Source organism: Netta rufina, assembly GCF_964035555.1.
Source record: "Netta rufina genome assembly, chromosome: 4".
NCBI lineage: Eukaryota > Metazoa > Chordata > Aves > Anseriformes > Anatidae > Netta > Netta rufina.
In genome coordinates, this window is record NC_140127.1 from 65845851 (window position 1) to 65862598 (window position 16748).

Consider the following 16748-nt stretch of genomic DNA (forward strand, 5'->3'; position numbering starts at 1 on the left):
GAAAGTCTCTTAAGATCAGGGCTGATGCTAGGGCTAGAACTAAAAACATTAAGGTACAAATACTCCCAAGGGCACTACTAAAATATGATATGCATTACCTTTGACACTCTAAGTTGTAATAGCTTTCTAATGCAGATAATTTTGAAAGAAAACAACTAAATGTGCCCAGGAAAAGAGAGCCTGTAACCTATATTTTTTCAGAGGTTAAACCCATGGAGGGAGTTTGTGGAGTTAGACTGGGTCTGGAATCATTTCAGATGCTTGAGAAGATATTTCAGTCCTTGCTATTTCTGCCCCAGAAGATCTGTCTGCATTTATTTACTGCAATAGATAAGTGTGCTTCCTAATTCGATGTTATTTTTTAAAGGACGTTATATTTTGTTATTTTAACCATTCTGTGTAGTATTTCTGTGATGTGGGTCACATGACTACAGTGTAAAAGTCATGTTGCAGCTATAAATTGGTTCTGTAATTTGCAGAATAATGTTTTAGATATGTCCACATTAAAAATAAAAATGCAGAAATGTATTAGGGAATTTTGCCATTAACATAGAATAATGCACTAAGGTATCATTCACTTTCCTAGTGGAGAAACTACCAGAGGTAGTTCAGAGCCACAAAAGAACAGCTGATCAGCAGTAATCCTTGCTGAAAAAATGTGTATGTGCTGGTCATTAACGCTTTCTCATTTATGTTTCAGGTCAGAGGTGTAAAAGGAGTCTTTCTGGCTAACCAGAAGATTGATGGGAAAGTTACAACTCTAATAACCTACAACAAAGGCCGTGACTGGGATTTTCTAAACCCTCCAGACGTTGATATGAATGGCAAACCGACAAACTGCAAACCTGTAAGTGGTCTTATCCTCTCTCTGAAGTCCACAAGGATTATTTGTATGGGCGGGATGTAGTGCAGGCAGCCCAAGAGCTTTGTGCAGTGTTTACTAGCTAAACTAATAGACAAATCTACTTACATGACATGAGCACTGGTTTGGTACGCTGTTAGTCCAGTCATTTTGTAGAATGAGTCATGACTGTCTGTAGCACTGCAGAATATTTTAGAGCTTAGTTTGACACAAAGATGATATTTTTCTTGTGTGCCAACCACACAACTCAGTTTTGGATAATCATGACAACAGTAAGTTGTGTTTGGGCATAAGGGGCACATTGGCAATCAAACTTATCTTACCAATACCTTTTTCTGTTTTAATCTTTCATGTTTTTGTTTCATCTTAAGCCAAGATAATCTTGTCAAAGGGAACTCTTGCTTGGAAATAAACATCACAATTAATTGAATCAAAGAAATCCTTTCTTTTTGCAAGAGGATGTTATTTCCTTTTGCTTATGTGTCCCAGCTACCCATAATAATTTGTTCTTTGTTAGACTGTTGTTAACGATTGTTGCCATTGCTGCTAGTTAGTTTTTAAGCAGTTCTGCCACAAGGATTTTTTTTATACAGTAATTTCATGCTGACTTCTTTGAGTTTGCAAATCTTGTTTATTGAGGCAGTGGAAATTATCACTCTGGAAATTATCAGAGGACAGCAGAGGACTATGGACGGCATCAGAGGTTTTTGATAGTTAGTTTAGGTTAATATTTTAGTTTGGACTTTGGCTCCATGGGAAACAGACATTCTCTTTCTCTATAAAGACACACAGCTGAAGCTGCTCTCTGACTGAGCTTTCATTATCATATGAACATAATTGCTAACTTTTTTTTTAACACCTGTCAACTTCTTCTTCCTCTACAAGCCTGATTGCTACCTTCACCTCCATCTCCGCTGGGCAGATAATCCCTATGTGTCAGGAACAGTCCATACAAAGGATACTGCACCAGGACTCATCATGGGGGCAGGTAAATGTATGAAATTTTGTAACAGCTGGAATATGGCAGGAGTTTTTTGCATAGATCCAATCTTTTGGATTGTAGCATTTACAATGCTACAAATGTTAACAAAATCAGGCTTTCCCTGCAGAATATTCCTTTGTGACATCCCTTGATCAAGCAATTTAATACAAGTTAATTTAAGTTCAAGAGTTCTAGGACAGATCTCTGACAGTTGCCTCTATACATTATACTTCTCTCTGCTGCGTAGTATCTCCTTCCCCTTAAGTGCAGTGTGAAGCAGTGACAGTGGCTGAAGGACTTGTCCTGCATTCTTTTTCTCTGGAAACGAAAAGCCTTACCATCTCCTCCAGTGTGAATAATAGCCCAGCAAATTCAATAAATTAATCTAAACAGTGGCCAAGCCTTTGTTCTTGAAGCTTACATAGAGATAATTTGTCTTGTAATATTTGTTAATACCTTCCCACCTAAAGAGAGATAAAGTGACTGAGGCAAATGTGTCTTTGCCTCAAAACAACATAATCAGTGCTGAGAACAATGCTGGTTGTGTTTGCTTCATTATAACATATGTATTGTACCATGTTACTGTGAAGTGGAATTTAATACTACGGTGGAATTTCTTTTATTGACTACTCATCTCCAAAAAAAAAAAAAAAAAAATCACAAGTCTGTTTTACTTTGTACCTGTCGTGGTTCCGCTCGAGTGGGCAGCCAAGCTCCACCACAGCCGCTCTCTCACTCCCCCTCCTCAAAGAGGAATGGGGAGAAAATATGTGAAAAGGGCTCAAGGATTGAGATAAGGACGAGAAAATCACGCAATAATTATTGTAACGGGCAAAACAGACTCGGCATAAGGAGATAGTAAGATTTATTGCCTACAACTAACAAGCGAGAGAAGTGAGAAAACAAAGGAAAAAAAAAACAAAAGCACCTTCCCCCCCCATCCACCCTCTTCCACCTCCTCCCCCCGGGCGGCGCAGGGGAACGGGGAATGGGGGTTATGGTCAGTCTACAGCACTTCTTCTCTGCCGCTCCTTCTCGGTCACTCTCGTCCCCTGTGCTGTGGGGTCCCACCCACGGGATGCAGTCCTTGATGAACTGATCCGGCGTGGGCTTCCCACAGGCAGCAGCTCTTTCAGAACTGCTCCAGATATGGGTCCGTACCACGGGGTCCATCCCTCAGGAGAAAACTGCTCCAACCTGGCTCCCCTACGGGCAGCAGCTCCTGCCAGGTCACCTGCTCCTGCGTGGGCTCCTCTCCACGGGCTACAGGTCCGGCCCGGAATCTGCTCCGGCAGGGGTCTTCCACAGGCGGCAGCCTCCGTCGGTGCAGGGCCACCTGCTCCACCGTGGTCTCCTCCACGGGCTGCAGCGTGGAACCCTGCTCCACCGTGGTACTCCGTGGGCTGCAGGGGGACATCCTGCTTCACCATGGTCCTCACCACAGGCCGCAGGGGACTTCTGCTCCGGCGCCTGGAGCACCTCTCCCCCTCCTTCTACACTGACCTTGGTGCTGTGCCTCACTCCCTTGACTCTCCCGGCTGCTGTGTGGCGCAGCGTTGTTTTCGCTGTCTTAAATATGCTCTCACAGAGGCGCAAACAACATCGCTTATTGGCTCAGATCTGGAAAACAATGAGGCCCTTCCCAAACATGGGGCAGCTTCTAGATCTTTCTCACAGAAACCACCCCTATAGCCCCCTGCTACCAAAACCTTGCCACGTAAACCCACTACAGTACCCTTGTAGTTCATCTATTTATTTATTTTGATTTTCTGTTTCTTTGTTTCAAAATTCTTGAAATGCTAACTGTTAAAAGAGTTTTTTAAATCACATTATTCTTATGTTCTAGAATATGCTTAGGTGAAATTCACAAGTGTACTACTTATCTTTTCCTACAAATATATGTTTTTAATCAATAACTGTTTTTACTTTAGCTTATAATAGTGTCTTATAAAAAGGTTTCTAAACTGAAAATTTCCTAAGAATTTCAAGGCAAGCATATTTGCTGTTGAATGAGAACGACAGTTCCTATTACTTCAATATAACTGAAGATTTCAAGTGTTCTCTTAGTGTAAATGGGGTTCAAAATATTTTACTGGAGGTAGACCTACCTGGGGAAATGCTGCTATGTTTTTAGTGACAAGAATGAGACTGAGAATTTGTACAGTGCCTTTGTAGTTACATTTCTGGGAAGTATCTAAGTTGGTGTTTAATTCACATTTAATATATTCCAGTAATTCAGAAAATAACTTCCTTCTCAAGGATTTTCTTTTTACATAAAGGTACTCCTATTCTAATGTAGGTTCTTACTTCTAGCCTTATTATATTGAACCTGCACACTTTTTACTAGCATATTAAGCAATGCAGTTTGATTAATGAGTCTGTTATTTCCACTTCTTTTTTCTCTGTCCTTGCATTATAATCTGATGTAGTGAACTGATAATTTTTGAGATCTTGGTTTGTTTTCATTCGACTGGGTTTTGTGTGTATTTTTGAAGTGCACAGTCCTGAAATATCAGGGATGGCAGGTTGGAGAAGAATGCTTTGCCCTTAATTCCTTCCTAGAATGCAGTTCCTTTAAAAAAAAAAAAAAAAAAAAAAAAAAGACATATGAAGAGTGGCTGAGGGAACTGGGATTTACTTTGGAGAAAAAGGAGGCTGTGGGGAGACCTTACCAGTCTCTAAAACTACCTGAAAGACAGTTGCAGTGTGACAGTCTCTTTTCACAGGTGGTAAGTGATGGTGTGTGAGGAAATGGCCTCAATTTGCACCAGGGGAGGTTTAGATTAGATGTCATAAAGAGTTTGTTCATGGAAGGGGTAGTTAGATACTGCAACAAGCTGCAGAGGGAAGTAGTGGAGTCCCCATCTCCAGAGGTATTTAAGAGATGTGTGGATGTGCTGTTTTGGGACATGGTTTAGTGGTGGGCTTGGTAGTGTTAGGTTGATGGCTGGATTTGAGGATCTTAAAGGTCTTTTCAAACCTAAATGATTTTATGATTCCGTGAGATTATATCATTGTGACTTTGTTTTAGCATATCTGGTAGGTAAACAGCAGTTTTCCTCAATATAAGGAAATGTTCTTTCTAATGTCATCCAGATATCATTAAGAACTGGACTGATTTGTTAAATTTGACTTGTTGAGCAACCTCTAACAGAATTGAAATGGTAGAGGCACCACCACTCATAGCAGCTGGCTAAAAAGATGGGAAGAATGGTGTGAAAGTACAAAAAATATTTTCAGGAATAGGGCAGTACATCCTTTCTGTGGTAGAAGGTCATGTAGTTGTAAACAGAGCAGAAGGATGATTTAAAAATCTCAAAGAGAAGCTGCATGCCTCTTGTAAACAGATGACCTGTCTCAGCTCAAATTTTGACTTGCGTTTGTATTATTTGTATGCTCAGTGCACATCCTTTGATCTTATCTGGAAAACCTGATATTCTTGTGAACTTACCTTCTTATCAGAAATACTTTATATACAACAAGCTTGTGTTTCTTCTGGACTGATTTTCAACATTGATAATCACATGCAAATCAGCAGAAGTACTAGTTCCTTAGCACATACAGAAATCAGATTATTTGGGCCACATCACACACTTGCAATTTTACTGTTAGATTTAGTGAGAGCACATCATCTGGAAATGACAGATGATAATAAAGATCCAGGAATGTCAGTTGATCACAGTGTGACTACAAACCATCAATGTGTTGTGCTGTGGAAAAGGGGAATGTATTCTGAGGGTGAAGTAGGTAAATAATTGCCAACAGAGAGAGGGAAATATGAACACTGTCAAAGTACTGTACTAATAACAGCATGTACAACTCTGATCATCAATTTTCAGGACCAATGAGCAGGTGCTAAGGACTACTTGGCATTTGATGAAAACAGAGGTTCTATTTACATGGAGATTCTCATTAGTTGAAAAAATATGAAGGCTGATAAAGAATCTGATTTTTCTTGAAAGTGTAACCATGGGGTAGAAACAAATGGCAGTAAAGAGATGCTTATCGTATGATGTAAACAACTGGATAAGAACTGGAAATCAGAATTTCTAATCATAAGAGCAGTGAAACTACTCTTCTCAATAAGAGCAGTGTGGTTACTAATAAAAAGGCCAAGCCAAAATAACGATGATGATGATAATAATAATAATAAATTCCTTTAACATGAAATTGGTACATTATAGAAACGTTATATGACACTCTTGTGACAGTTGAAAACCTAACCCATGACTTAAGGGTAGATTTGATACTATGCTTGAAAATCACAGCACAGAGACTACTAAATAATGTTTTAACTTGAAAGAATAATTAAGTGGCAAACAGCATTAAAGCCTTGAGCATTTGGGAAAAATGCAAAAATACGATGGTAAAATTGCATCTTTTTAAACTCACATTTACAAGTAAAAATTGCACTCTATTAAAGTTGCATAAATAGTTATGAGGTGTGTATATTTGTAGCTTATAAATATATATCTAAATTGTGCAGACATAATATTAAATTTTATAGCTGCACATTAAAGTGTTCTTTCAAATAACTGACTTGTTCCCTTTAAGAAACGTAATAGGATTTCACATTTACATTTTATTTTTGTGCATTTTAATCTTGGCAGCAACTTCTCTTTTTTTCACAGCATCAGCTATGAAATGTGTGTCAATTGATGTGTAAATTTTTATTATAAACTTGTGAAAGACTTTCCTATGAAAAATGTTTAGAGAAGTGTAGATTTTTCAGGTGCTAGTTTACTATAATTCTCTGCTTAGCCTCCAATCCAGATGGCAAGTCAAGCAAGCAGTAAATTTTGCACTTCTGTGTGAATTGAGGAAGTTCACATTAAGGAATTGAGGAAAGTTCAGTTTACTTTTTGCCATGTCTGGCCCAAATACGTTGCATGCATTGTAATAAATGTATGTAGTTTTTCACCAAAGTAGCATACCAAGCTGCCACTTCAGAAAGGGTGAGATAACAGGGAGATGACGGAGCATTTCCTAGTGCTCTTCACAGTGAAGATCCTGCAGTTCCTGAAGATTTTTCTCATGTCAACATGTTCCTTAACTTTGTGTGAATCGCTCCCTCAGCTAAGCACTACTTCAGTTTGCCAAGCAAAAACAGCCTATCTGGGACATTGAAATGCAAATTGGTCACATGCTTGGTCTACACTGACTGGTAGTTTACAAACCATGAATTTTTAGCTTGTTCATTGACTACAGAGATGCTATGGATGTATTAATTAACAGGCAATGTAGGCAAGGTGCATTCCTCTTTCTGATGCAGGTATCTGTCTGTATGCTAAATTTAAGTACCTGGAAAAGATTTTCCATATTTGAAGAATTATCAAAGTGTTGCATGTGGGGATTATTTCTTCTCAGAGTAAGCATGTCTAAAATCACATAAAAAATATGGGTAAATGCAGTGATAAGTAGTGGTTAGAATACATAAATCAGTAGTAAATTTTAAATGAAGTTAATCTCTGATATTTCTGTGACCCAGTAGGAACCTGCCAAAATGCCTGAGCAATGAAAAACTCTAATTAGCTAACTCTTTTGAGGTCTGTATATGTTTTCACAACTATACCACAATTCCAGAGAGCTTAGCTGTCTACTGGCCATCATTAAAATGCATTATTTTCTTTCAGAAATCAGACCACTGCCAACTGCTAATCTGATGTGCAAAATTATGAATAGCTTAGATAAATATGTGGGACAGTAGTTGGTGACCTTGTAGCCTAGCTTTCAGGCATGCCACCCCTGCAGGGATGGAATGTGATTTTACCCATTTACCTTACCTAATCCTTTGTTCAGGAAAGGCAAATGGAAAGCATAGTCATGAAGATTTACTATCTCCCAAATCACAGTTTGAAAAGGTTTTTAAGAATGCAAATAGCAGAGATGAAAGAAGACTGTGTTTAATAATAAAAAATAAAATAAAATAAATCTGAAATTCTTACCAAAATGTTTCCTTATGTTTCCTAAATTTAGCAAACAAGTTGTCCAAACATAACAGCGGAACCATACTGGCTAACACCAAGAGTCTCTAGCACAATATCCTGGTTCTGTTGGCAGCAAAAGCTTTTGGGGAGGTTGTTAAGAATGGTGAAAGTGTGTATGGTGACCTGGCCGTGATGTGGGAGAAAGCACACACACACGAATGTTTCTGATAAATTGTATAGGAAAAAAAAAAAAAAAAAAAAGAAAACTACCACGGTTAGGTCCCTTCACCTACACAACCCACTGAAACTGTCATACTTTGGCTTTTTGCTTTCAGACACATCCATCACAACCAGGGTCGTGCCATAACACATCCTCAGTTTCATGACATGAGCACCCCATTTTCATAGCCTATAACATAAACCTCAAGTTCTTTTAGGTAATTAGAACCAAAACCAAAACAAATGATCAAAACAACAACAACCAGAAAATCCTCACACACAAAAAAAGAACATCTACCAAGGCAATAGCACCTGGTGAGACCCTGGGCTGTGTTATATAGTATGAACGTGGGCAAGTGATGCCAGTTGGCCTCAGGGCTGCAGGATGATCCCTTATTTAATGTATGTGTGTAGTTTGCAGTAATGCCACCTGGTCATTAGGGATAAAAGATGAGGCAATACATTGAAAATTGAATGAGAAATGCAGAAAGCGAAGTTGAAACACACAGTCTCAGTCATTGAAGGGTCATCTTTTCTATTTTCTCATTTAGCTGCAAAGGACAAAATAACCCAGGTTTGAGAAGGTTCTGTACCACAGGTGAAAATTTTAAGACTAGAAGGCAAAATGTGAGTCAGACTATTTTTCAGGCCATTTAGATCAGCAAAAAAAATACGTTAGAATGATACCAATCATAGCTCTGGCTAACATAGTCTAAAGTTTGTTACCTACACCAGATGCAGGAACTTTTCCAGTATGGACTTGAATTGCACTCAGGATATTATAACCTTTACTTGTTACCTCAGATTTTGAGATCTAACACAGACCCAATAAAATGATAAAAGGCTTCCATGTTGTAGTGGCACACCTGAAGAGTTACTTCAGATTTTTACAGCTATAATAAAGATTTTGGCATGATTCACCAGCTTACTGTGATGTTTGTGGATTGCGTTACTGTGTGGACATATCAGTGTGTGGTGGGTAGCAGAACGGTACTAATGAACTGCTCTTCGGGGGGTAAGACATTTGATGTCTTCAAAGTGTTGGATTCTAGTCTAAGGGCTGAGTATAATTTGGCTATTTCTCACATTCTGCATCACCTGATTGTGATGCAGAATGTGAGAAACAGAATGCTTATGTTACTGGCTGCCACACTTAACACAAATATGGTTCATAATTCCACTCAGACACAGCAAGAAAAATTTTAGAATGTTTCAGCTGTGTTTTCCGAGTGCTTGTATGACTTTGCCGTCATTTGTTTGCAATGTTGTTATGTCAGGATTTTTTCTGCATTTTGTTTGAAGTGAATTGGAGCTGTTGCAAAGGAGTTTATGGGGTGCTATTATGTATGCTTTGTCTAGTTAGCTAGTTTAATTCAGTAATGTGACACACTGTGAAGTAGCTAGAGCCTTGAAGTAAAAGTGTACACTCAAAAATAGCAATCTGCTGTATCTTTGAAGTTGCATGTTACTAGAATATAGAAAAAAAAAAAAAAAAGTTAAATCAATGTAACACTTTAAATACAGACCTCTTAGCTCTTTTGTGACATAGATTAAATAGAAAGGTTTGAAAACAAAACTGTGATGAGTCCACTAAGTTTTTTTTGTTTTTTTTTTTTTGAAGAACTTGTCTCCATTTGTGATGCAGGTTTCCTGCTTGCTATTTCTTCTGCTTTTTCCTTCCCAGTCCACTAACACTTTTTCAACAAGTACCCATTGTATAGCTACCAGATAGCAAACAGTAAATAAATTGAAAAGAGTTTTCTTACGTGCGTGCAGACTTGACTTTATAAAGTTTGCAAAAATTAATGGAATCACTTCTAAAAAAAAAAACCGGAGTTAGTGAAAATTACAGCCTTCATTAGTGCATAGAGCATTATTACATCAACAATCAGAAGTCACTGCAGGCATCACTTTTTTTTTTTTTTTTTTTTTTTACCTTTGACCTGGGGATGGACTACTTTTAAAGGTCGAAGAGCAGAGCCTTTCCCCAGAGTAGCACACCAGCCTTCATGCCAAGTTTGTCATCAGTTGTGTTTTTTGACAGAATGGCACTTCTCTGTAAGTACAACTGAGTCCAACGTCTTTTGTTCACTTACCAAGAAAAGACAATAAAGGTAAAAGCAAAGCTAGGAGAAGTCAGATCTGTCTTGTTACAGAGCTGCAATTACAAAGCTTTTGCTAATATCTTTCTCATTAGCGTATCAGCTGGATGTAAAAGGCTTTCTAATGAAGCAGAAGTTGATGATGTTTAGTTTACAGACTAATTCTCCATTAGCTAAGGCAATTTACCACTGCACTTTTTAAGGTGCAGCTCCATATCACTTCTCAATATAAAGATCTATGCATGTGAGTTCATTAAAAGGTAAAAACAGAATAATTGGCATTTATCCAAGAGCAAAACTAACAATGCAATCATTAAAAGGTATCTGTGCAAAGAAAGGTGTAGACTGAAAGCAACACATTACATCCTAGCAAGAAAATAAATCTCCAGCTATCCCAAAGAAAAAGTTCTGTAATTACAGAATCACAAGCATTTACAGGAGCATATGCCAATGAAAACTGTATAAGGAAAGTAAGAATAGTGAATAATGAAAATGAGAATAGCAAAAGAGTAAAGAAATATATATTTTGGTTAAACAGCAAGTCAAATCTGCCTTCCCTTCCTACACATCCTGAGAAGATATTTTCTCATTCACACCCCCTTCTAGTGGCCAGACTGATCTTTGCTACACAAAACTGATAGAATCTCGTCCTACTTCCCTATGAGAGCTTCAAGACTCGGGAAAATCAGATCAACCTTCCTGATCTTTGTTGACATGGGTTTTTAAGATTCAAAGTGATAATAAAGTGAAAATGGCTATAAAACAAATATTTTTAAATAAACTTAAAATTTAGGAGGAAATATAACTGAACTCAAATGTGAAGCTTTCATTTTACATCTGTCTTATTCAAGACAGTTTCTTATTCAGGAGTTTAAAATGTTTAATTGTTTTTTGCTTGCTTTGTGTTTTTTTTTTTTTTTTTTTTTTCTTAAACTGGAAGTTCTGCCTATGTGAAATGTGTTTGCAACTTACTGTTGTTTCTGTCACTGAGGTTTCATTTTGAATGCTGGTATCATGGGGCCTTTCTTAAATCCAGACAGCCTTATGTGAAAGAAATAACTTTGTTGTGAAGCCAAGTGATTGCCCTTACTAGCCCAGCTGCATGGACCAAGTTGGCAGAGAGCTGTGGGAAGGTGAGGCCCCATGGCCTTAATGCTGACGTGGTGCTGGGCCATTTTTGAAGACAGTGATTTTTTTAAGGAAGGAATAGGGGCTGTTTACTCCGCAATTACCTGCTTCTTTTTCTTTTTCCTCCTGGCTTGGTACAGCTGCTGTCATATCCAGTAGCAGCTATGAGGGTCATCTATGCACTTTGAGTCTAAATTGGTTTTGGCACATTTTTAATCTTACTGGTTTAATCATAGAACTGTAGAAGGCCTCATGTTGGAAGGGACCTTAAAGATAACCTAGTTCCAGCCCCCTGCCATAGGCAGGAATGCCACGCACTAGATCAGGTTGCCCAGGGCCTCATCTAACCCGGGCTTGAATGCCTCCAGCAATGGGGTATCCACAGCTTCTGTTCCAGTTCCTCACCACCCTCTGAGTGAAGAATTTCTTCCTAATCTCTAATCTAAATCTCCCCTCTTTTAGTTTAAATCCATTTGCCCTTGTCCTGTCATTATCTGATTGAGCAGAGTCGCTCCATCTTTTTTATAAGCCACCTTTAAGTACTGAAAAGCTGATATATATATACACACTTCATCCATACAAGCCCAGTTCTTAGATGAGTATTCAGTCTCCATCACCTTCATTCATACTATACCGACCTTATCAAATCTCCTAATGGCTTACAGGAACGGGTTTTATTTCAAATTGACACAACCAACTAAGTCTTTGTTGAACCATTCAATAAATTGAGGACATGGCGTTAGATGGGAAGAGGAAAAAGCAAGAAGCATCTTCTAAAACAGTTGATACAGTTGAAGGAAATGAACAGCATTTTATAAATTTGCTGATCCTACATAAAAAGTAGCATAATCTTATCTAGGCTGTATGCATGGTTAAATAATGTAGTTAAACTTTTAAGTAATGAAACACATGCAGTCTTGATGGTCTAAATAGAGTGTGTGTTTTGAGCAGTGAGCAGAGTCATTCCTCTCTGGAACCTTTCAGCACTAATGACTACGCTCTGCCAAGACAGATCTGTTTTGGTGGTAAAAAACAGCTATTTATATAACACAAACGAAATTTCATACTGCTAATCTAATCTCAAGTGTTTTGCTTCCTCATCTCTTCTGCTTAAGAGGATCTGGTAACTTTTGCCTTTCTTTTTACTGCAAAAACATGCAAACCATATATTTAAGTCAAAATCCCCTGGAGGACATCATTTAGAAGGAATATCATGCTATGATTTTTTCACTACAGCTGTCTGGTGATTCAGTAGTTTGCAGTTTGAAACAAAACATGTTAAAAGATGGAGATCTTGCTATTTGGGATTGCACCTTCTAAGATCTTGTTTCACAAGTTTGTTTCAATACTTCTGTTTGCTACCTGCTGCTCTTCGGTGCTATTTTTAAAAATATTCCATAGCTTCCTGGTGAATACTTAAGTAAATCAAGTAATTCTGCTTGAGACTTGCATTTACAGTGCCTTTCAGATCCCATCCCCACTTTTCAGTGTTACATATTTATCCTGAGTATTTATCCTTTTTTTCCATAAAGTCATGCAGATAAAACATTTTTTATTTTAACACTTCAGTATGAATAATTTTACATAATGTGATTAAGGTAGGGATTCTGAGTTGATGCACATTTCACACTTGCATCTTAAATATATGTTCTAGTATCAATTTTTTAAGCATGCTGGAGAAAAAATAAAATGTTGTTTTGGCCTGTGTTTTAGTACAATTAAACTTCATTGCTCCCACCTATATACACCTAGCACTGTTGAAAAAAAAAAAAAAAAAAAGGTTGCATATATGTTTTTAAGAGGCTATATCTATTGATACTAGAATAAGCATTTCCACCAATCATCTAAGTTTAATTCTTGCTCTGACTAGTGTCAGAACCGGATCCAATGTCTTGTTAATTGGGTGCCACTCTTGTTTCCTTCTCCTTTGTGACAGGTAACCTGGGGTCCCAGCTGGTTGAGTATAAAGAAGAAATGTACATCACATCTGACTGTGGGAATACGTGGCGTCAGGTAGGAAACAGAACTAGTCAAAGGCAACAGGAAATATTTTTAATTTAACTAATATGATGTATTTTATAATGATAAATTTATTTTCATACACCCACTCTTTTGAGGTAGGTGGCTATTATTATTCCCCTTTCACTTGGAAACTGAGAGATTAAAGAGGTGATTTACAAAGACTCTAATTGGTTAGGCTGTCAGGTTCCACTGAAACAAATATTTTGTTCTTTTTACAGAGCTTGCAAATACATTGCATAAGAAACATGCATTTAGTTTTTTTCATAGTTTCAGTAATCTTCCTATGCTAATGATGAAGTTGACTTGGGCTAAATCTTGCAGTACAAATATTCCAAGCTGAAAGACATGGTTTGGGTAGAAAGGGGGACATTTTTCTGCTTCACGGTTAAAACTGGTATTTAAGCTTAAACTTTTTTCTCCATTGAAGGTGAGAAAGCAAAAAGAGATTGAATAGATTAAAAAAAAAAAAAAACTTTTCATTTTTTTTAGTATGATTTAATCAGTTATAGGACTATGAACATTAAAGTATTTTTTAAATAACATCACAGTCTTGTAGTAGTTGAAATGGCATTTGATTTTTGGATGTCTTATGCTTCCAGTTCTTAGTGTTGATTTAAGCATTGTACCTTTGTTATTCATTTTATCATAAATTGCTCTGTATCAGCAACGATTAATCATAGGAATATATTCTTTTTGAGTGTAAATATCAACAACAGTAATGGTCATAAAACATGATGAAGTTCTGTGAACTACTTCTGATGTATATTCAGAAAAAGAAGGAAAAAAAAGCCCTCAAAGCACCAAAGTGCATCAAAAAGTCATTTGATTTCTGTTAAAATGGTCTTTTAGTGTTCAGATGAATTAAGATCTAGTTGTGTTATAATATAAGTACAAGTAGGTGTGCAAGCGCTCTCACTAGCACTAGTGTTATTGACCTCAGGAATTTTGAGATAAAAAGAGCAAAATACAGACATTTTCTTAGATTGCTATTTCAGGGTGCCATTAATACTCCACAGGAGGGCTTTTTAAAAGAAATATATTATTTTTGTCATGATAATGTCCTTTGAGTTTTAAAAGATGAGATTTTATGCCAAAATCTTTCTGGAATTCCAGCAGGTGATAAATAGGTGGTTAAACGCAAAAGCCTTCCAGGATTTACAGCCTGTACTGTGTTATCTAAGTCTTAACAGAGGCCTCTCTAATATTTTATCATCACAATTTTCCAGAGTTCTATAGTCTTGATGGGGTGAAAAATAAGAAGGAAAGAGAAAAAATGATCAATTTCATATTTTTGCTGCTTTTATTTGTGAGGCACTCAGGCAAATGATCTGCGATGGAACTTGACCTTAAGATGACTATTCAAGCTGTAAAACCAGCAACAAACTGTTCCTCATTATGACACCATTGCCTGCTTGATTTTAATTAAAGATGCTATGAAGCCTTTGGAAGAACTTACTCAGTATTTGTGATCAAAATAAAAATTTACATTCAAGTGAGATGATATGGGAATTATTTAGAGAGTAAACTACAGGGCTCTTGTGCTGGTAAAATGAGAGCGAAGTTCATGTTTTGTTACAATTCCTAAGGTGGTTTTAAGTCACTGGCTTAGAAACGTTGTGGCAATGGTTGGTAAGTGCCCAGAACCTTTCTCACGCTCCACACATGACATTGCAGAGCTGTCTACAAACTCTACTAGAAGAAAAGCTATCTGTGTTTGTGTAGAGTGAAAAAGCAACATAGAAAAGTAAATATAAAGAACCTAGGAGAAAGGGTAGTTCAAGGAATTAAATAAAAGCTTTCCTGAAGTCAGAGCAATATTGGCACTGAGACTTATAGGAATATAGGACAGGGAAGAAGGTCAAAGATTGTGTAATTCAACCATCTGCTCTGAAGCAACATCAAACGTACCAGAAACATCTTTAACAGAGATTTGCCAGATCTATTTGTTAATCCTTCACTGTAGGAGATTCTGCAGTCTACCTATGTGCTGTTTCACCGTTCTTCATAGATTTTTCTGAGTATTTAACATAAGCTGCTTTTTGTGCTGCTTTGCATATCCTTGCTTTTTGTGGTTGTTCTTGCAGTTTCATAAATTTTGCAAGGTAAGCTGATTTATTCCTGTCTTTGGAGAGCAGTGGTTTCCTATCAGCTTTAAATAACCTTTCAGATGTTGAAAGGCAATTATCATGTCTATCCATAGCATAGGTTATTGTTGGTTGGTTTCCTTTTTTTTTTTTCTTTTTTTTCTCCTGCCCTCTGGAAGAAAAGTCTTCTTTTCCTGATGGATCTAGTTTCTAAACTGCTTTTCCCCTTTGTTGCTCATCAGCTGGACTATCCAATACGATGGCTCTCCCTGGAGCATGGTAAAACTGGATGCAAAATTACAAATTTTATCATTACTAAACAGAATTAAATGTTTGCCATTGGTGTCTTAGCATTTCTGTCACCTTAATTCAGAAGATCTCTCTTTTTTGCACTAGCATTGCATTGTTGACTCAGATTCAGTCTGTGATTTGTAACAGGGACCAGTCCCTAAGTTACTGAATTTATAGTACATCTCTAGGTTAAAGAAAATCTATTCATTATTTTTCTTCAATTTCTTAACTGATTTTATACACTTGGAACGATTTCAACTGAACCTGTATTTCCATAACTTGTGTATTGTAATGTTACATGGGAATTCAGGATGACCTACTACGAGTACCATTCATGGCAGGATGTACAGCTAGCATTGATAGGCAGAAACAAAAATGCCCAAACAAGAGTTTTGTAAAATTAAGTAAATATTTTTGATAAACAGGAAAAAAAAGGAAAAAAAATCTTATCAGTGACAATACAAATTGAGTTGGTTCCAATTGTTCTCCTGCCTTTCTGATGCATGATGCTGGAGTTGCTTATTGACATCTTTCAAAAGCACTTTTGTGTTGAAAACACTATTGCTTTACTGTATAACATTTTATAGCAAAATGAAATTTGTAATGGTGTACAGTACAAAATGGCACTGTAAACAGCAGAGGTTTAGGAGCCAATTGACAAGTAACTTAAATGTCCATGCAGTGGCAGTGATCTGGATTGTATGCGAGAAAAGGAAATCTAGCCTTGACATTATGAACTACATGGGCTTAGATCATCTTAAGTGAACCATGAAGATGTAGCCTAAGGTGAACTCATGGAATAGATATGTCTATTTGGAAGATTTCTCCATCTATTAGACCAGGAAAACAATATCGTAAAATGTGTTAATGATAGTGAATAAGATAGATAAATAAATCTCACGTCCTGGGAGCAATGGAGCATCTTTGAACACATTTTAGAACGTAAAGGTTTTAAACATTGTTTTTCCCTGTGGGACCTGTTTTTTCAGTCCTGATTTATGAAATTTTATGATGCTCTGCTAAATGTTAAGAATGACCTTATGTATAATACAAGTATGTTTATTTTTTTTTCTAAAGAAATAGTTTATGTTCACATTATGGCTGCCACTGCTATTTCAACTGCATGTGTTA

At 37.1% G+C, this 16748-nt stretch overlaps 1 protein-coding gene across 1 annotated transcript in view; it reads left to right on the top strand.

The window, feature by feature from the left end:
* SORCS2 (sortilin related VPS10 domain containing receptor 2) overlaps positions 1 to 16748 on the top strand; it is a gene marked incomplete at both ends in the record, with an annotated part of 543493 nt that overhangs the window by 474803 nt on the left and 51942 nt on the right. Inside the window, 3 exons of the mRNA XM_084286795.1 lie at positions 701 to 847; positions 1748 to 1850; positions 13157 to 13233. Coding sequence (XP_084142921.1) covers positions 701 to 847; positions 1748 to 1850; positions 13157 to 13233 — 327 coding nt within the window. The remainder of the gene's footprint in view (positions 1 to 700; positions 848 to 1747; positions 1851 to 13156; positions 13234 to 16748) is intronic.